Source organism: Elaeis guineensis, chromosome 9 (genome assembly GCF_000442705.2).
Source record: "Elaeis guineensis isolate ETL-2024a chromosome 9, EG11, whole genome shotgun sequence".
In the NCBI taxonomy this organism is placed as follows: domain Eukaryota; kingdom Viridiplantae; phylum Streptophyta; class Magnoliopsida; order Arecales; family Arecaceae; genus Elaeis; species Elaeis guineensis.
The window spans coordinates 13,842,284-13,865,301 of NC_026001.2; the positions used below are offsets into that span (position 1 = coordinate 13,842,284).

At 34.0% G+C, this 23,018-nt stretch overlaps 1 protein-coding gene and 1 long non-coding RNA gene across 2 annotated transcripts; both read right to left on the bottom strand.

The window, feature by feature from the left end:
- Positions 1-7,212: 7,212 nt before the first annotated feature.
- Positions 7,213-11,578, bottom strand: LOC140851692 (uncharacterized). Its single transcript, XR_012134441.1, has 2 exons — positions 7,825-11,578; positions 7,213-7,675 (listed from the first exon to the last, which is right to left on the bottom strand). It is a non-coding gene; the product is annotated as an uncharacterized lncRNA (long non-coding RNA).
- Positions 11,579-18,852: 7,274 nt separating this feature from the next.
- LOC105051634 ((+)-neomenthol dehydrogenase) lies at positions 18,853-22,574 on the bottom strand. The gene is made up of 4 exons (XM_010932158.4): positions 22,422-22,574; positions 22,054-22,312; positions 20,276-20,458; positions 18,853-19,390 (listed from the first exon to the last, which is right to left on the bottom strand). The coding sequence occupies exons 1-4, from the start codon at positions 22,469-22,471 to the stop codon at positions 18,995-18,997; spliced, it is 888 nt and encodes a 295-aa protein (XP_010930460.2). The 5' UTR covers positions 22,472-22,574; the 3' UTR covers positions 18,853-18,994.
- Between the last annotated feature and the right edge of the window lie 444 nt (positions 22,575-23,018).

A 23,018-nucleotide genomic window follows, 5' to 3' on the forward strand; every position in this document is an offset into this window, starting at 1 on the left:
AATTATGATTTAATATCTTAAATAGAATTAGCTGATTTTTCTAATGAAGTCTAAAAAACTAAGACTAATGAGATAAGTAGATCTTATACTTCTTATTTATTACCATATTTTCTATGCATATGATTTACTATTAAAAAATTATATTTTTTATAAAATAAAAAATCAGCATATGTGAAATAAAAAGATATATTTTATTATAATATGCAATTTCATGAATATATTTTATGAAAATAACATGTTAAGAAGCATAAACTTTATTATTTTTTCATATATATATGTGTGTGTACACAACGTATGTATGTATATTCTAAGAAAAAGATATGAAAAAATTTTAAAAAATCTCAAATAGCTATGAAAAAATCTCTAAAATTAAAAAGATCGACATCCGAAGCTAGCATCTATAAGAAATATAGTCCTACCACTGGGTATAAAGTTAGCAAACGAAATAAAAACTCTATCGATTAAAAAATATGATTCTGTCACAAATATAAAGTGATCATAGCACAAATATTTCTTAGCAATATTTTAAAACATGATATGAACACATAACAAAAATAACTTACAAATCATATTATGAAATGTTCATAATTTATGCATGCATGATTTACTTCACAACTTGCTTTAATATATTATTCTCTGAAATATTTTATTTTTATAATATCTATTATTTTTAAATATTATATTATTATAAAAAAATTTATGCTTGGTCCAGTGAGAAAGTATGGATTTTACTAAGCTAGTGTAGCTCATTATCTTTTTATTTTTTTTATAAAAAAATAAAACTACTTGAAATGATGAAGGATCCAGACTTGGAGGTTTGCACTGGCAAGCTTAAAAATTTTATAGCTGGATTTAATTTATTGAGATAATTATAAACTTATAATTAATTATTTATAAATTTTAAAATAAATTGAATATTTTATTTTAGATTTAGATGTTTTGAACCGGTCTTGATTTAATTTATATTTATATTGAACCTCTTTATTACATTTTATCAGTGATAGATCTTTTATTTTATTTAACATTATGATAGTTGATTTTGTGTTATCATGGGTTATTTTATTTAAGATTATGATAGTTGGTTTCATATTATTGTGGGCGGTATCCCTCGATAGTATAATCATATTATATCTCGGATTTGAAGTGTGACAGTAGCTACCAAAAATCTTTGTAAAAGTTTAAGGATAATCAACTTAATTCCATAGCTTAACTCTATTTAATTTGAGTTTTATGTACCAATTATATTCCTCCAAAATTTCAATTTGGCATTGAATATCTAAATTTATTGGGTTACAGAGTGGTGCATCAAATTAGGGTTTGGTCAAACTATAGTTTAGGTGATTTAGATAGCACTAAGGGGTCAAACTATAGTTTAGGTGATTTAGATAGCACTAAGGGCTCAAACCGGATATATGGTGGCAGTGCCATCATTGCAAGTTCAAACTGAGGTCCTCTTTGATAAAAGAGTCATTATCCATTATAATGATTTAACCGCTCCATATTCTTTTCTATTTACTTTACAGAAGAAATCAAAGCACAATTTTGAGAGAGAACCATGCTGTTATGAATACAGACAAATATTTTTATGTATGGGCAAATTTAGTCAGCTCTATATATTTAGCTTTATATTTAGCCATACTCATACTTCTTTACTTCAGATAAATAAGCTCTTATTCCTTCTGGATTCTCATACTCCAAAAAAAATACTAATCATAGAATGAAATCCGAAATCTTTCCCAAATGAGTCATTTTTCATCTTATTCATATTTTTGCATTCTAGTTCAGACACTAATTAAACAGTTTATCTTGTAGTAAATAAGCTGCATACTGAATCTTTTCATCATCGCGGCACTCTTAGATAGCAAACGTCTTTTCCATCTTTATAATCTAATTATCAATTTCTAAAGGTTCAGTAGTTAGACCTGTAAATGGATCAGGTCGGATCGGATCCTGAGTGATCCCGACCCGACTCGATTTCTTGATCGAGTCTTGATATTGGACCCATACCCATCCTGATAAAAAATCGGATCGGATCGAATCGAGTCCATGGCCGAATTTATTGACCTATTGGATCATTCGGGTCAGGTCAAGTCCATATATAATCCGGCTCCAATCTATGAAATGCGGGTTCAATTCGGATCCGATTCGGGTTGGATCAGATCACGGGTTTAATTTATTTGAAACCTACCATCAATGAATACTAATGCTAGATGACAACTAAGAAAGTCATCTTGTCTTTTTTTTTCCTTCAATCCTCCAACTATAACTTTTAATACTTAATTGTATTAGATAGTAGAGGGAAACAAATGATTTTTGAGAAGAGTCAAGATTTCAAAAATCCACACAAAAGAAGAAAAGTAAAAAAAATATATGAACTTTATATAGTGATATAATTGTCTCAATCTAAAACATCATACAAGAGGAATACTTGTACATAATTAAAAATATGACTGCATATACTGTGGATGACACAACATCTGTGCACATTAGAGCATGCTCTGAAATTTTTTAAAGTCAACAAAATAAATTGAAATTCAAGAAGCCCTCTTGCTTTTGTACTTCATGGCATAATAAACATAAATCAGAAGGTTTAAAAAATTGAGTCCAGCAAAAAGTCAAAAGTAGTAATCGAGATATTCTTCATTTAAATTATCAAGAATCCATCCAATTTTTTCTCCTTGGATTGTTATAAATATTACAACAGTCAAAATAAAAGAACTGAAGGGTTTGAAAAATTTTTAGTTTTGAAGATTTTTAGTTTGAGAATCGGATGGGAAAGATCGAAGAGTTTGAAAAATTTTGGTCCAAGTCCAAATCCCTATTTGGGTGAGTCACTCTAACTGGGTTCGCATCCTATGTTTGGGTTTGGATCGAGTTGGGTCATGTATCTTAAGATCCAAATTAACCCAAAAGTCTTCACGGGTCGAGTCAGATTGAAATTTAAAAAATCCAGACCCCCCGATCCGGAAAAGGGAATGGGTCCAATTTTTGAACCCGACCCAGCTCCATAGGTCTGGGTCGGATTTAACTAGGTCAGGTCGGATCGGATCATGGATCAACCCGATCCATTTGCAGCCTTATCGGTAGTTCCCTTGAAGGCTGGTGGAGCAAGCTTTTTAAATTTCACGATGTTGTTTTACTGCACTGGTTGTTCTCCATGACCATACTGTTGTGGTATATCTCAGTGTGTCTATTATTGTTCAAGCAATTGCTACTGTCTCTGTATCACCCCAATTAGAGTTTGCACTAATCGAGCCATGTCCGATTCCTGATGCACAGTCGAAATAGTTCCGACAGGATCAACAACTCCCTCCCATTGGGAGGTGCCATTAATAGGTTAGAGAGTACCACCCTCATATTGGTTTGATATTTCTCTAACAACACCTCAAGCAACTCTCTTTATCCGATGTGAAGCCATTTTAACAAGCTTCCCAAAATTTTTGTTTTAAACCTAATGTCCAAAAGTATTAAATCATGATTATTTTTCAAATAAAAACTCTAAATCCTCATAGGACTGGCTATTCGATGGTTAACAGCTAAGATCTCTTTATCAAAATCTATCAAAGTCAGTAGAGGGTCTTTTTAAGAATCCAAAAAATCTTAGAAGGGATAAGTCATCTAGAGAGAGGTACTTTTAGAGAGAAAACTTGAGATTTTCTTAGAGAGAGAGGTGGATTCAACTCAAGATAGGGGGAGAGGGAAGAAGGAAGAGAGAGAATCTCTCTTTTTTTTTCTTCTCTTTTTATCTTTTTCTTTTTTCTTTCTTCTTCTTCTCTTTTTTTCTTTTCTTTCTTTCTTTTTCTCCTTTTACTTCTTCCCGTGGGTTCTTAGCGAAACAGGGGACTTGTGGTCCCGTTTGTTCTCCAAACTGGAGGCTATGGCCAGTACGACGATGGTCGGTGGTAGTTGGGACTGAGGATTGAAATTTAAAAGTAAGTGATACTATATGAGTTGACTACCTATACTGATGTAGTAAATAAAGTACTAATAATTGAAAAAGAAGTCAATGAAGAACATGCAAAAAGAAAAATGAATAAAAAAAAAGAAATAGATCGAACAAATCCTAAGGATGGAGTGGTAAACATATTGAGAGTGCAAATAAAAGGTTAATGAGTGATAATTATGGATCATCTGATAATGTTAAGTATTCTCAATATGGTGAAAATCATGTGATGGTAAGTGATTGTCATTGAAATATTGGTGTATGCTTTGGTTATGGTCAAAAAGATCACAAAATAATCGATTGTCTATAAAAAGTGGAGAATCAAACTAGCTCATTAGCTGAACAAGAAAAGGATGAAAATTTACAACCTCGGACCAAAAAAAGAGTCTATGCTCTTATACAACAAAATGCGTAGATTTTCAATGCAAGGATAACAGACGTTAAGAAAGATTCTCAAAATTAATTCTACATTGATTAGATTCGCTTACAAAATAAATAATGCGACTCTTTTTCTATATTTATCGATAAATTATATATTATTTACATCATTGATGAATTTTGAATCATATTATTTGTGTTTTGTGAATATGAAGCATAATATTTATTAGTTAAATATATTATAAATACTAATGATGCATTATCGAAAGCATTGATTTCATTATGAAAGTGTGATTAATCGGCTTTGATTTTGGATGATTTTGTATATTTATTCAATTGAAATACGAAATTGAATTTATCGAAAGAAAGATTTGAATTGAAATGGATTTTGACTCGTAGCCTGACTATGTATCGAAATCCTACCAATGAGGATTATACGTTGGCATATCGACATCCTACTAGTGGGAGCTATGCATTGGTTCATCGACATCATGCTAGTGAGAGTTATGTGCTGGTTCGTCGATACCTTATCAATGGGGTTATGTGCTGGTATATCGATATCCTACCAGTAGGAGTTATATGCTAGTATATCGATACTCTATCAGTAGAGGTTGTGTGCTAATATATCGATATCCTATCAGTAGAGGTTATATGTTGATATATCGACATCTTGCTAGTGGAGGTTATGCACTGGTATCATAATTAATAAGTTCATAGTTATCGAGGAAAATCAGATCGATGTTTTTGTAAAAAATTGATTTATAGATTTGAAAATAAATTTTGAAAAGACTAAATTTAAATAATCTTATTTTGATTAGTGTTATATGTTTAAATTGATGCACCTTACATGTTTATTTTTAGTATATTATTATTGCATGACTTATCAAGCTAAAGAGTATATTATTTACTGGGCTGTCTAGCTCATCACTCTATATTTTATTATTTTTACAGATTCAGATGACTAGTTTGACTTCGAATTTGATATAGGAGAGCGAGCTAGAGGCAGACTTTGATATTTATTTTAGATTAGGATTTATTAGAATTTGATATGATGTTATGAAATTTTATTTTGTAAGATATTTAAATATAATATTTTAAATAAAATTGAATATTAATTATTTGAATATTATTCTGTTATTACTTTGTGATATCGTGATGAGATACTTTGCATGCTTGTGGGAAGAGTTCTTCATAAGTATGAGACGGTTGCCAATAGGGTACATATTTATTAAGTCAATAGGTTGAATAACCTAGTTCATGAGGCTCAGTCCTTTGGCAAGTTTATTAGGTATAATTACCAACCTCGGTTTGAGCATTTTAACTGCAAACTCACGTCATTCAGTATTGGTGAATAAAACTTATACATGGATCAACTAAACATACATTTTCTTTCCCACCACAAATATTTTTAGAAAAACCCTGCATGCCTAACTACTCATCTATGAACCATGACAAGAGAGAATATGAACACACAATCACACTACATACATAAAACTTGCCCCACAACAAGAATTTCTATAACTTTGAGTACAAGGTTGGTGTGCACCATTTGATTGTGTGGATATGACATTCTTCTGTGTCAGTTTTCAGATTATTCATAAGAAATGGTGGCAATACTGCTTCTAATCATAAGGAGGAAACCTTTAGCAGAACAACGAATTCCCCTAAACGGACATGAGATGGCACAGGTTTATGTGCTTGTTCTTTGACTTGTTCCTTGGTAATTGAGTCTTCATTTTTTGATGGAATTCCTGATAATTGAATTCCAGGAAATAATGCAAGTTTGAGTGCTGAGTTGGAAATATGTAATCAGATACTCGTGGGTTTTCAATCTTGCATCCAACCTACAGTAATCAAACCACCGATGTTGATGATTTGCAAACATGTGAACATGTTCTGGTGCAGTGTGCATTTCACTGTTAAACTGATCCATCCGCTTACAGAGGTAACCATGCAACAGGATGCACTCTGATACGATGGATTGCAAGGGAAGATCACAAAGAATTCATCAGGCTTATCTGTTGCTTTTTCATCACATGAATAGATCTTAACATAGCATGAAACAGGGCACGCTCTGTTAGGATGGATGGCATTGGAAGATCATAAGGAATTCATCAGGCTTTTAGATTGCTTTATAATTGCATGTCTAGAGTTTACTGGGTCCTCGACAGGAATAGATTATGGCTGCATTTGTCAGCTTCCACCTAGGGGTGCCTGGATTGAACCAATTTTTTGTCAGTGCAGTTCTCTACCAGCTATACTCTGAGGTGATGCTCCACGGACTACCATTGTAGACTCCTGACACATTCAGGTTTGTGCATTGCACATGAACGCAAAAAAGTGTTGCCTATAGAGCAGCTCAATATTTTCATACTTGGAGAGGCATGGACTACACAAACGGTAGCATCAGTCGCATCCTAGGACTGTTTTCATCAGTATTCAGTAGTACTTCAGCAATAGTGCCTAAGTTGGTCTACAGGGCTCACTCTTTGAGATGCAGACGATTAAGATAAGGTGTTGGTTGATATCGGCTTCAGGATACGCAAAATATCTTCAGCAAACGGGAGGTTGGCCTCCACCAGGGCCATTACAAGCAAGTTTTATTACCCCTCCATACTCCACACCAAGCATCTAAGTAGATAAATTAGAGCTCAAAGTTCAGAAGGAGACATTTGATAATGTGCATCAGAATGTTTTGTCCCTTCTCAGAAATTTGATAAATTGGAGCTCACTGACTTCTTTGTTTACGTCTGCATAGAGCTTCTTATAAATGCTGCAAATTCCTGTGCAGCAAAGAATGTTTTCATAGAAACACCCGGCAACGGGGGCTAAAACAGTTTATTTCTGATAATGACCAACAGGTATTATTTTTTAAGAAAACACAACACCCATACTATAAGTCAAAACATTGATCCATCAGTTATAGTGACACTTGCGCTCTATTTAGCTGTCACAATTGAGAACAAACTCATAATTATTAAGCACTACACATCCTATTCCTTCTCCTGGGACATCATTCCAGCAGCAATAAACTGTCACTGGACCACCTCTTTTCTAGCAGGCTTTTACAACACCAACAAGGTAAAATAAGAAAAGTTTTGTGACTGGAAGGCCAGTTGTCAGTCTTAAGACCGAGGTGTGGCAGCTGTTTCGGCCTCCTCCTTGTTCTTCAATTCTTCAAACTTGTCGATTGCAACCTGCAGCTCATCTGTGTTTCCAACTGCTCTCATGGTGTAGTAGTACACACCCATGACAAAGCCAGACAACCCACCTGCGACAATCAGGTTCTTGGTCTTGGGTGCAAGGCTGCTGAATCCCTTGATTGACGACATCTTACACCAAAAGCAATCAAGTCTGGACCAAGAAAAATGGAACTTATCAGTCATCAGCCTATTAGACATAATTCTGTATAGTCCTTTAATACATTGGCTTAGTTTTCAGTATCATCAAGTAAAAGGAATAAGATTTGAGAGCTTCTCAGGTTCGTTTAGATGGCCAACCACCTTATATGCGCCCTCTCTTATGCGAGTGGAAGTTATGAAGAGGCAATGCAGAAGAAATTAGAAACAGAAGGGGTCCTGAGAATTGATCACTTGCACAATCCCCAATTACTGGAAATGGAAAAACAGCTTTTTGATGGATTTTGATAACCAGATTCAGGATTAAGAAACCAACAACCTTGTCCAAGTCCTCCTGCTAATCTCTCTCTCTCTCTCTCTCTCTCTCTCTCTCTCTCTCTCTCTCTACTTAGCAACTCCCGCCTGCACACAGTTTTCTCATAAATTAGAGCAATTGAGCAGTCAAATAGATTCAGATAAATGCTTGTGCTTGTTGTGATCTATGTTACACCATATCAAACACAAAAAAGCACAAAATGAACTGTCATAGCAAAATGAAGCAGCATGGTGCATAAACGTTTATTTGGATATCCTTGCTACCGCCGCCATGAAGGACCAGATAGTTTAAAAAGGAATTATAGACCAGCTAATGCTAATTTGATCATTATACTGTGTACGACGACTCATGGAAGAATTTATCCCCACTGATAAATGTAAACAAGCCCTCAATTCATTACATCCAGGTCAGAATCAAGATTCAAAAATGAAAATTGACCTGGTTTTCAAGGCCAGAGTTGATCAAATAAATAAAGCTAACCCACAACTTAGGTGTATCAGTTAAGTGACAATGGAGAAGTTCTTGCATAGCAATTTTGGGTGTGCATGGGCTTGATAGCATCATATTTACATTTTGGTTTCCACTTTCCCACTTAAATAGCATAAAAAAAAATTTAGTGTCAACATGGTGGACAGGACAAGCGCAGAGTGATGATCCAAAGGGCCATTAGAATACTGCCCCCCCCCCCACCCCAATCACTTCATTTTACAATGATCTTGGAATTGTTCGGTATGTGTTGCTGGCAGAAATGAACAAGGAATAGGAACGAAAACATGGGGGAGGAATCAAGTCAACAAAAAAAAAAAAAAAAGAAATTCTCAGTAAACTTAAAAAAACAAAAAAGTCATTTTCCTTCATGTTACAGAGTGAAGATTTACAATTAAGAATGAAATATTTGCCTTTCCAACTTATGAATTCAATTATACATGGTAATACTCACAGAGGTCATAAAATGTTCATTCAAATATCCTTGCTACATCAACCACCCAGGACCAAATAATTTTAAAAGAGAATTATAGCATAGCTCATGCTATATAGTATTATACTGAGTATATGACCAGTCATAAAGAATTTATCCTTACTGATAAGTGTGAAAAGGTCTTCAATTGCCATTATGTTTAGGTCAGAATCAAGACTGAAAAATGACATCCAGTTTTCAAGACTGGAGACTGAATAAACTAACGCTAACCAATAACTTAGGTGTATCATTTAAGTGCCAATGGAGAAGCTCTAGCATAATTATGTGGGCTGTTTATGGGCCTTGCTGTACTTTGCTTTACTTGCAGTCAGGATTCACACTTAAACAGCATAACATTCAGCATCAACAAGATTTTTTCGTGGATATGACAAGTGCAGAATGATGATCTACAGGGCTAGTACACTGCCAAAAGCAACCCAATGGACTGAGATATCGCTAGAGATGTTTAATTATAAAGCATATTTTTAACCACTTCATCCAGTCCTACAAGGACCTTGGAATTGTTTCTTGTGTGCATGTTGCCAGCTTGGGAGGTGTGGAGGTGCAATCATACACTAAAATTGCAGAATTCTAACCTGAAACTAAAAGCAGCTGATAAATACAATGGAGGAACCAAGTCAACAAAGAAACCTTTAAAAAATAAAAAAGGGTATTTTCCTTGATGCCGCAGAATGAAGAAATCCTGTTAAGAATGATACATTGCCTTCCCAGCCATCGAAACTGATCAAGTTATACAGAGAATACTTACTAAAGTCATTAAATTGGTAAGCAGTACAACTTTAAATATCCAAGCATTTTTTTATTTCACATCTTTGGTTTTTCTTCCAGTATCAATGGGTTAGTCTTTTATGTTCTCTTTGACAAGTAATGGATAAGATAAACATTACAAGGTAATAATGTAAACTAAAAACATACAACTATTCCCTAAAGCAAGGAGGAAACTGAAGAACATCCAGGTAAAAAATATCTATATCAACAGTTTCCTTAACTTTGCCCGCTCTCACAAAGGGACTGTCTAGCTTATTAGCACCACAATCAAAATTCATAAAAGTGATGATACCACCCAAATTAGCATTCCTTAACTAATTACTGACACATATTGTGTCAACTTCTGCTCAACCTTAAACCTATCATGAAACCCAAGGCATTTGCAGAAGGCAAGCAAAGTCATGAGACCAGCATTTCTGGGCAGTAAGCACCCTTTCATCACCAGAACAGGACCCAAATTTCCAGTATACTTGAATCAAGGTTCACTCTACTCTGCATGGAAGGATCCACTCGATCAGTTTTAATTTGGAAACTATGATACAAGATATTGGTGTTCCTCTCTATCTTGAAGAACTATGCCTAATTTAGTTCACCAACACAAACCTTCTCTAGATGAATTCATCAAACTTGAGTGTCAAATTTGATCTTATTCATTTCAGGCGTACGTATGTCAACAATCTCCAAAGAAAGTCATCCAAGAACTTGACCAGCATATTATTTGCATTCCTATCCAGTGTCCATCTTTCACAACCATGCCCAATTTAGCTTTTTATGTCCCTAAGATAAAGTCTAACTTGAGCCATTCATCATAATTGACCATCAAACTTGCTCTTCTTATGCATGTCATTGCACACATGCTTATGCCACAAATCTCCTGAAAAGGTCATCCAAGAATTTAACCAACTTATTCATTGAATCCTCCCCCAAAATGTAAAGAATTTTTCGCAAAAAATACCTACCTAATTTATTAAATCAATCATGCATAATTGTGAGGTCCATCTCCTCAGCTTCAAATGCATCAATCATGAGCACTCAAATCGGAAAAATTTGGACATGAATCCTCTCTCATTGGATCAAAATACTGACAAAGTAGGCCCAAGCGATCTTCTTGATGAACCAAAGTCATTTGAAGTATCCAGTGCACCGACACAAAGAATCTAACCATTTCTTGTCAAAGTAGAACTAAGATAACCAATCCCCGCTTCAATTATATACCAAATAAACACCAGAACAAGATGTTAATGACAATACAATAACTCCCGTGAAAAACTACAAAGCTCATTCAAATTAACAAGGACCATCAAATTCATCCCTAGTCCTCATCAAGTCAACCAAATGAAACTCCACAACCAAAGGCTCATTGGCAACATAAGTTACTTAGAGCCCTTAAGAATTTCATCATCTTCTATTAAATTCCTCAAACATAAACATGATAAAGACTTGTGACAAAGGTTTACTACAACACGTAAGCATAGTGAAACCAACGATAGGAAAATAAAGAATCCACATAACAACACAAAATTATATGAACTCCGAGTTTTTCTTTTTCACCCCGTCTCCGTAGAAATATATCCTAAACTGATCTTCAAAATATCGATTAAAAATAATCACAATCAAGGACTAAAAATTATTAGGCATCAGTGCACTCAAAACAGGGTTAACTGACAGTTCAATAGAAAAACCCTAAAACTGGAGCAGGAAACTCGGAAAAGAAAAAGAAAAATCTCGATCTGAAATCTTATTTAAATTTTCACCAAATCATAGACGTAAGAAAGGCTTATGTCACCAAGCAAGCAACAAAGAAAGATCTACAAAGAATCTAGCAGCAAAAGAGAACAAACCTTCGAGCGACGTGTTGAGTAACGTTCACTGTTCTCTATTTTCTTCTTGCTGGTACCATATAAGCCGGGAATCAGGGGATGGCAACGGGCAGGGTACCGCAAGATTTGCCCAAGCCGTGTCCGAACCCGTTTAAAATCTTACTACCCGAACCCGTTTGGAACCCGATTACAAAATTATCCAAGCCCGTCCCATTTAAATGGTAAACCCGCCGGGTAGCCGAACCCGCCTAATCAACTCTGGTATCGTATTGATATTGTCGTGAGAGCAGACCTTGTATTGAAATTTTTGTCGCCAGAGGAGAATCCTCTGATAAAAATTCCCCAAACCCTACAAAATATCATGCTTCTACCATGATTAAGCTCTTAAAACCTAAAGGGACCAACTCACACCGCCACCGCTTGCACAAAATCCCGCACATGCTCGAGAAAAAACCCCAACCGGAACCTAAGAAATCCCTCCATTCTCTTAGATGCTCTTCTTCAGATCTTCAAAAAAAGAGAATGAAATAAAAAAAAAAAAAGAAAAAAAAATTGATGAATCTATATGGAAATAGGGCTTATCTTTTGGACCCATTCTTGTATAGGTAAATATTTATTTAAAAATTTATATTTTTTAAATAAATATTTATCAAATAATATTCAAATAAAAAATTATCTATATTTTTTTATACATAAAAAAATGGTTTCCAAATATGTTACTTATATTCTTTTATATTACTACTTTTTTAGATAAGTTACTAAAATATATCCATATTTTTTTATTTTTTCAGTTAAAAAAAAATAGATGATTGAGTTGTTGGGTATTGAATGACAAGGCATTAAAAATGAGGATAGGATATTTTAGAAATAAAATTAAATATCTATTTTACTGGTTGATAGAAAAATGATTTTAGCCACCTCTTAAATGGATAAGATTTTTTTCATTTCATGAGTAAATACTATTCATAAAAAAATAATTTATTCATTTTGAAAAGTGTGAAAATATGAGTAAATTGGTCAATGAAAAAGTTGATCAATTTTTTCATAATATTTATCCACAAAAAAAGGAGCCCGTCCCATCACTTCGATAAAAGAGGCAAATCTCCTATTTTTCAAGCATTTTTCTTTGTTTTCTTGCCGACCGATCACCACCGTCGACTATCCATTATCGCCCATCACAAACCACATCTTATCACCACTATCGGACCTTCAGCTGCACCTAAAAATCGATGAAAGTCCCTTTTCCTGTTTTTCAAGAAAGAAGAAAGAAAGAAAAGAATAAAAAAAAAAGGAGAGAGAAAGGACATCTCTCTTATGATTCTCTCTCTCTCTGCTCATCCACTTTCTCTCTCTAGTGTTGCTCTCTTTCTCTCTTTTTTATTTTCTCTCTCTTCACCCACTTTCTCTCTCTAAAAAAATCTATGGACCTGTATTATGAGTCATGCCTTTCTCTTCTAAGGGACCTATGGTGATCTTGACAAAAAGATTCGGAACTACTCTGGTATCCGAGTGGTCTATTGGACCAATCATCTGGTTAACAACTAGTTTCTTTTTATTATTATTTAATTTTATTAAATTTATCGAATAAAAATTAATTATGATTTAATATCTTAAATAGAATTAGCTGATTTTTCTAATGAAGTCTAAAAAACTAAGACTAATGAGATAAGTAGATCTTATACTTCTTATTTATTACCATATTTTCTATGCATATGATTTACTATTAAAAAATTATATTTTTTATAAAATAAAAAATCAGCATATGTGAAATAAAAAGATATATTTTATTATAATATGCAATTTCATGAATATATTTTATGAAAATAACATGTTAAGAAGCATAAACTTTATTATTTTTTCATATATATATGTGTGTGTACACAACGTATGTATGTATATTCTAAGAAAAAGATATGAAAAAATTTTAAAAAATCTCAAATAGCTATGAAAAAATCTCTAAAATTAAAAAGATCGACATCCGAAGCTAGCATCTATAAGAAATATAGTCCTACCACTGGGTATAAAGTTAGCAAACGAAATAAAAACTCTATCGATTAAAAAATATGATTCTGTCACAAATATAAAGTGATCATAGCACAAATATTTCTTAGCAATATTTTAAAACATGATATGAACACATAACAAAAATAACTTACAAATCATATTATGAAATGTTCATAATTTATGCATGCATGATTTACTTCACAACTTGCTTTAATATATTATTCTCTGAAATATTTTATTTTTATAATATCTATTATTTTTAAATATTATATTATTATAAAAAAATTTATGCTTGGTCCAGTGAGAAAGTATGGATTTTACTAAGCTAGTGTAGCTCATTATCTTTTTATTTTTTTTATAAAAAAATAAAACTACTTGAAATGATGAAGGATCCAGACTTGGAGGTTTGCACTGGCAAGCTTAAAAATTTTATAGCTGGATTTAATTTATTGAGATAATTATAAACTTATAATTAATTATTTATAAATTTTAAAATAAATTGAATATTTTATTTTAGATTTAGATGTTTTGAACCGGTCTTGATTTAATTTATATTTATATTGAACCTCTTTATTACATTTTATCAGTGATAGATCTTTTATTTTATTTAACATTATGATAGTTGATTTTGTGTTATCATGGGTTATTTTATTTAAGATTATGATAGTTGGTTTCATATTATTGTGGGCGGTATCCCTCGATAGTATAATCATATTATATCTCGGATTTGAAGTGTGACAGTAGCTACCAAAAATCTTTGTAAAAGTTTAAGGATAATCAACTTAATTCCATAGCTTAACTCTATTTAATTTGAGTTTTATGTACCAATTATATTCCTCCAAAATTTCAATTTGGCATTGAATATCTAAATTTATTGGGTTACAGAGTGGTGCATCAAATTAGGGTTTGGTCAAACTATAGTTTAGGTGATTTAGATAGCACTAAGGGGTCAAACTATAGTTTAGGTGATTTAGATAGCACTAAGGGCTCAAACCGGATATATGGTGGCAGTGCCATCATTGCAAGTTCAAACTGAGGTCCTCTTTGATAAAAGAGTCATTATCCATTATAATGATTTAACCGCTCCATATTCTTTTCTATTTACTTTACAGAAGAAATCAAAGCACAATTTTGAGAGAGAACCATGCTGTTATGAATACAGACAAATATTTTTATGTATGGGCAAATTTAGTCAGCTCTATATATTTAGCTTTATATTTAGCCATACTCATACTTCTTTACTTCAGATAAATAAGCTCTTATTCCTTCTGGATTCTCATACTCCAAAAAAAATACTAATCATAGAATGAAATCCGAAATCTTTCCCAAATGAGTCATTTTTCATCTTATTCATATTTTTGCATTCTAGTTCAGACACTAATTAAACAGTTTATCTTGTAGTAAATAAGCTGCATACTGAATCTTTTCATCATCGCGGCACTCTTAGATAGCAAACGTCTTTTCCATCTTTATAATCTAATTATCAATTTCTAAAGGTTCAGTAGTTAGACCTGTAAATGGATCAGGTCGGATCGGATCCTGAGTGATCCCGACCCGACTCGATTTCTTGATCGAGTCTTGATATTGGACCCATACCCATCCTGATAAAAAATCGGATCGGATCGAATCGAGTCCATGGCCGAATTTATTGACCTATTGGATCATTCGGGTCAGGTCAAGTCCATATATAATCCGGCTCCAATCTATGAAATGCGGGTTCAATTCGGATCCGATTCGGGTTGGATCAGATCACGGGTTTAATTTATTTGAAACCTACCATCAATGAATACTAATGCTAGATGACAACTAAGAAAGTCATCTTGTCTTTTTTTTTCCTTCAATCCTCCAACTATAACTTTTAATACTTAATTGTATTAGATAGTAGAGGGAAACAAATGATTTTTGAGAAGAGTCAAGATTTCAAAAATCCACACAAAAGAAGAAAAGTAAAAAAAATATATGAACTTTATATAGTGATATAATTGTCTCAATCTAAAACATCATACAAGAGGAATACTTGTACATAATTAAAAATATGACTGCATATACTGTGGATGACACAACATCTGTGCACATTAGAGCATGCTCTGAAATTTTTTAAAGTCAACAAAATAAATTGAAATTCAAGAAGCCCTCTTGCTTTTGTACTTCATGGCATAATAAACATAAATCAGAAGGTTTAAAAAATTGAGTCCAGCAAAAAGTCAAAAGTAGTAATCGAGATATTCTTCATTTAAATTATCAAGAATCCATCCAATTTTTTCTCCTTGGATTGTTATAAATATTACAACAGTCAAAATAAAAGAACTGAAGGGTTTGAAAAATTTTTAGTTTTGAAGATTTTTAGTTTGAGAATCGGATGGGAAAGATCGAAGAGTTTGAAAAATTTTGGTCCAAGTCCAAATCCCTATTTGGGTGAGTCACTCTAACTGGGTTCGCATCCTATGTTTGGGTTTGGATCGAGTTGGGTCATGTATCTTAAGATCCAAATTAACCCAAAAGTCTTCACGGGTCGAGTCAGATTGAAATTTAAAAAATCCAGACCCCCCGATCCGGAAAAGGGAATGGGTCCAATTTTTGAACCCGACCCAGCTCCATAGGTCTGGGTCGGATTTAACTAGGTCAGGTCGGATCGGATCATGGATCAACCCGATCCATTTGCAGCCTTATCGGTAGTTCCCTTGAAGGCTGGTGGAGCAAGCTTTTTAAATTTCACGATGTTGTTTTACTGCACTGGTTGTTCTCCATGACCATACTGTTGTGGTATATCTCAGTGTGTCTATTATTGTTCAAGCAATTGCTACTGTCTCTGTATCACCCCAATTAGAGTTTGCACTAATCGAGCCATGTCCGATTCCTGATGCACAGTCGAAATAGTTCCGACAGGATCAACAACTCCCTCCCATTGGGAGGTGCCATTAATAGGTTAGAGAGTACCACCCTCATATTGGTTTGATATTTCTCTAACAACACCTCAAGCAACTCTCTTTATCCGATGTGAAGCCATTTTAACAAGCTTCCCAAAATTTTTGTTTTAAACCTAATGTCCAAAAGTATTAAATCATGATTATTTTTCAAATAAAAACTCTAAATCCTCATAGGACTGGCTATTCGATGGTTAACAGCTAAGATCTCTTTATCAAAATCTATCAAAGTCAGTAGAGGGTCTTTTTAAGAATCCAAAAAAATCTTAGAAGGGATAGGTCATCTAGAGAGAGGTACTTTTAGAGAGAAAACTTGAGATTTTCTTAGAGAGAGAGGTGGATTCAACTCAAGATAGGGGGAGAGGGAAGAAGGAAGAGAGAGAATCTCTCTTTTTTTTCTTCTCTTTTTATCTTTTTCTTTTTTTCTTTCTTCTTCTTCTCTTTTTTTCTTTTCTTTCTTTCTTTTTCTCCTTTTACTTCTTCCCGTGGGTTCTTAGCGAAACAGGGGACTTGTGGTCCCGTTTGTTCTCCAAACTGGAGGCTATGGCCAGTACGACGATGGTCGGTGGTAGTTGGGACTGAGGATTGAAATTTAAAAGTAAGTGATACTATATGAGTTGACTACCTATACTGATGTAGTAAATAAAGTACTAATAATTGAAAAAGAAGTCAATGAAGAACATGCAAAAAGAAAAATGAATAAAAAAAAAAGAAATAGATCGAACAAATCCTAAGGATGGAGTGGTAAACATATTGAGAGTGCAAATAAAAGGTTAATGAGTGATAATTATGGATCATCTGATAATGTTAAGTATTCTCAATATGGTGAAAATCATGTGATGGTAAGTGATTGTCATTGAAATATTGGTGTATGCTTTGGTTATGGTCAAAAAGATCACAAAATAATCGATTGTCTATAAAAAGTGGAGAATCAAACTAGCTCATTAGCTGAACAAGAAAAGGATGAAAATTTACAACCTCGGACCAAAAAAAGAGTCTATGCTCTTATACAACAAAATGCGTAGATTTTCAATGCAAGGATAACAGACGTTAAGAAAGATTCTCAAAATTAATTCTACATTGATTAGATTCGCTTACAAAATAAATAATGCGACTCTTTTTCTATATTTATCGATAAATTATATATTATTTACATCATTGATGAATTTTGAATCATATTATTTGTGTTTTGTGAATATGAAGCATAATATTTATTAGTTAAATATATTATAAATACTAATGATGCATTATCGAAAGCATTGATTTCATTATGAAAGTGTGATTAATCGGCTTTGATTTTGGATGATTTTGTATATTTATTCAATTGAAATACGAAATTGAATTTATCGAAAGAAAGATTTGAATTGAAATGGATTTTGACTCGTAGCCTGACTATGTATCGAAATCCTACCAATGAGGATTATACGTTGGCATATCGACATCCTACTAGTGGGAGCTATGCATTGGTTCATCGACATCATGCTAGTGAGAGTTATGTGCTGGTTCGTCGATACCTTATCAATGGGGTTATGTGCTGGTATATCGATATCCTACCAGTAGGAGTTATATGCTAGTATATCGATACTCTATCAGTAGAGGTTGTGTGCTAATATATCGATATCCTATCAGTAGAGGTTATATGTTGATATATCGACATCTTGCTAGTGGAGGTTATGCACTGGTATCATAATTAATAAGTTCATAGTTATCGAGGAAAATCAGATCGATGTTTTTGTAAAAAATTGATTTATAGATTTGAAAATAAATTTTGAAAAGACTAAATTTAAATAATCTTATTTTGATTAGTGTTATATGTTTAAATTGATGCACCTTACATGTTTATTTTTAGTATATTATTATTGCATGACTTATCAAGCTAAAGAGTATATTATTTACTGGGCTGTCTAGCTCATCACTCTATATTTTATTATTTTTACAGATTCAGATGACTAGTTTGACTTCGAATTTGATATAGGAGAGCGAGCTAGAGGCAGACTTTGATATTTATTTTAGATTAGGATTTATTAGAATTTGATATGATGTTATGAAATTTTATTTTGTAAGATATTTAAATATAATATTTTAAATAAAATTGAATATTAATTATTTGAATATTATTCTGTTATTACTTTGTGATATCGTGATGAGATACTTTGCATGCTTGTGGGAAGAGTTCTTCATAAGTATGAGACGGTTGCCAATAGGGTACATATTTATTAAGTCAATAGGTTGAATAACCTAGTTCATGAGGCTCAGTCCTTTGGCAAGTTTATTAGGTATAATTACCAACCTCGGTTTGAGCATTTTAACTGCAAACTCACGTCATTCAGTATTGGTGAATAAAACTTATACATGGATCAACTAAACATATATTTTCTTTCCCACCACAAATATTTTTAGAAAAACTCTGCATGCCTAACTACTCATCTATGAACCATGACAAGAGAGAATATGAACACACAATCACACTACATATATAAAACTTGCCCCACAACAAGAATTTCTATAACTTTGAGTACAAGGTTGGTGTGCACCATTTGAAGAACTTTCCGGTCGGCAACTCATCAGGAGGTAGCAAAGCTAGCCTGGCCGCAGCATCGGCTGCCTCCTCCGGCGTCCGGCTTCCCCGGCCACGAGTCATTGCAGTTCTCGTGAAGCCCGGGCAGAAGCAATTCACACTCAAGCCATGACCCTCTTGTTTCTTAGCTAACAACCTGGAGTAGGCGTTCAGTGCAAGCTTGGAGACAGCATAGTCGGTCCACACCTTTGGCCAGCCATGCTCTTGCCATGTTCCTTTCTTTACGTGGTCCAGAAATTGTGACACCATGTGCTCGATCTTCTCCTCGGATAACTTATCCTCGTCTCGAAGTAGCTCCTTTAAAGCAGGGTTTCTCACCTTCTGCAAGCAAAATAGTTCATATGTCATGTTAGTTTTGCCAGAGCAATCATGTGTGATATGTCTCAGACAAACACTGTGGGGTTAGGATTTGGTGGTTCTGGCACTTAATTAGTTGGATGTGCAGCTGCTAGAACTAGAATAATTTCAGTCTGCACTACACCAAGCCTTTGATCTAGAGATTCTATTCTATTTTAGATGGGTGTGTGAGAGAGAAGCAATATTAATGTCCCCAGCTAAAGTTATGAAAATTTATGTAATTTAGTTTCAAAATTATCCAATTGGAAAAATATTATACCATGTCAGCATTTATGTGCAAAGTATTCACAAAACAAACTGATTCGGCCACTGAAGATGAGTGGTGAATCATGACTTGAGGAAAAAAAAGTGAAAATGTAAATATTATGCATATATATTTTTTGTTACATCATACTTGGCATATTTTTCCTGTGCGTACGTAGAATTGGTTTGCTGTCACTGTGTCGGCTGAAATAATGTTGTGATGCAAGCTAGATTAATGATGTCTATGCCAACAATAATTTTTATTCGGGCTATCTTTTTCTTATCATCATCAATGGAGAAAAATGAAAAAAAATGTTGTGAGTCATGAGAATAGAATTGCTTGTGGATTTGTGTGACAGACATCCAGCTCGGTTTGCATCCAACTCCAAGCTTCACAAAGTGGAGACTGGCGACATGGACATGATCATAGTGTCCAGCATAAGAGTTTTAAAGGTAAATATTAGTAGTAATTTGCAGCAGAAAGCAATGGAACAAATGCATTAAGCCTACATATCCATCTTTTCTAACAATATCTATTTACATGTTGCTATTTGTATTGTACCTATAACTAATTCAGAAACATGAAAAAATTCATCCTTGACTTACATTTAGAAGGCCGAGTTGCGAGCTAATGTTCAGGATCCGGCTCCTGGCAGAAGACCGTCGAAACAAGGGCAGGAGTGCTTCGATCAGCAGCTTGGGTCCATAGAAGTTGGTTCGAATCACGGTTTCGGCATGTTCAACTGAGTTGCTATCAATCTCATTGAAGGACACACCAGCATTGTTAACCTGGAAATCAAAGAAATAGCATGGAATTTTATTGAAGTAAAGGACAAGTATAAAATCTAGAATCCTATTCCATTACAATTATGTGAGAAAAATGGCTCTACGAATAGATTAATTAATGGAAAGCTCAAACTACCAGACTTGCACAGAACCGACCAGATCAAATGCTACAAAATAGAATCAAGCCTTTGGAAGATACCAACTACAATGGCACCAACTTCCCGTGCTAAATTCGTGCAATAATAAAATAAAAAACTATAGCTAAAATGGTTTAGACCAGATCAATGCAAGATATAAGTAAGGTAGGTGGAGTATGGAAGAAGCAACGAAGATTTGGTGTTGGTTCGTAGCCATTACCTTGCATGAAATGTTTTGTAAAAATAGTACATATCGTAGCTGTAGGTGACCTGGTGTCAAATTAAAATTTGAAACCTTTTTGTTGAGGGCCATTTCAGCTTTTCTAGGAGTGTGTCATGGATTACTTGAGTGTCACTCACGGTGCTCGTCTAGAGAAATTTCCCCTACCCTTGCAACCCGTTGATATATAGGTTGACCCTAAAAGATCAACCATTGACATCGTTGATCCATGGATGATATTTTGTCAGCAACCCCAGATCTATTATGCAACTGGGAGCTAATTTCCTCCAATTCCAATAGAAACAAGTCAACTTCCTAGGGTGATTTAGATGCAATTAATGAATGTAGCAGCATCATGCGACAACGTTCATAACTCAATTTTGGAAGTTCTATACAGCTCGGATACATGGTAGATCTTGATAGATTTAATAAAATCTAAATGAGACTTCTTTTTTTGTTTTTTTTAAGAAATCCATCCAGAGAGGACGGGGTTTTGGCATGTCTTTACAAAGTCATCTAAGCATGCCTGATGACTATTTTATTTTTTCAAGAAAAAATAAATATAACTCCTTTTCCTTTTAAAACCATCATGTAATTTTTCTACAATAAATTATGTTGGAGAGGATTCGTATTGACATTGTGCGCCAATTATCATCCATGAAATTAATTCAATTAGGAGAGATCCGATGGACACATGTGTTGGAGGTATGGCCTAGAAATTGATATGTTGCTGTTTTAATTATTTCACAAAAGTGTTATAAAAAGAATAATCTGCTAAAATAAATTCAGAAGTTTATTCTTTTATAACACTATTCTAAAATAATTAAAGCAACAATATGTTGATCATAATGGGTGTCACACATATGCGGAGTTATAGCAGCTATTTAACATATGTAACCATCTACAGTTGCCATCCATATGACATGTCACCTACACCATATATATGCTGGTCAAAGCTAGATCAAGAAAACATATATTGGACTGTCCCGAGCCTTTCTTTTCCATAGGAATCAATTTGTATTCAGTACTAAAAAGGTGAGTTTTCCATCCATTAGGTACAGTCAATCTCTATTCAGTACTGAAAAAGCCTATAAAAATATAGGAAAGAGAGAATATTATCTCCAAACTAATTATTTAGGAGGCACCATATTATTTCACAGGGAAAACTGTAAGATTATAACGAAGGAATCCATAAAATATCATCACCACAAAGAAGAAAGAAAAGGTCTCCAGCTACTCACAAGAATGTCCAATCCTCCGAATCTTTGCTGCAGCCAAGATGCGAAGGCTATGATCGAGGAAGAGTCACCCACATCTAACCGGCAGAACTCAATATCAAGTCCTTGAGCTCTGAGGGACTCAATGGCCGCCTTCCCTCTAGTAACATCTCTTGAAGTGAGGACTACCGTAAGCCCAAGCTCGGCGAGCCTTTTGACGAGTGCAAAACCGATCCCTTTGTTCGCTCCGGTGACGACCGCCACCGTTTCCTTCGACCACCACCTGCATAACATTTGAAACAAGAAGGATCACCTAATTAAGTATATCATCTAGAGATTCTCATCACTTTAATTACAAATGTCAGTATTAAGAAATGAGTCTCACTGCTTACTTGGTAGGAGAGGATGAAGGCATGGAAACCTTGCAATCCATTGCTAACATTATTGCAGCATATTGTAGATCGAGATGGGTGAGAAGAGTAGGAGAAGGGATGAAAAGAGAGCAACGTATAAATAGAGAGGGGAATAGTAGAGTGGACGGTGGAGCGCAACTTCGTCTGAAAAGGTGGGCTTCTTCTTATTATACAACGTAGCCCCGGTGTGAACCTTGCGAAGGTGTGGCTCAATAGTTTATCACAGAATAGTAGCGTGACCACGCGTACACGTCGTATTGAGATATGCATATATAAAGAATGATTTGATACTCCGATAGCTCCCGTGCATAATTGATCGTTGGAGTAGAAAATTTTATAATTATCAACATATATTAAAAATATAAATAAATTAAAAATACACATAATTTGCGATCAGAATCAAAATCAGAATCAGAATGAATTGAAATGAGAATCAGAATCACCGTATCCTGATATAGTTGCTCTATCGAGATCAAAATCAGATTTGAATACTAAAAAATAATAGGAATTGGATTTTCGAGAATTTCAGCATTTTCATTTTTCTTGAAATCGAAAATGTAAGGTGCACTACCTTCT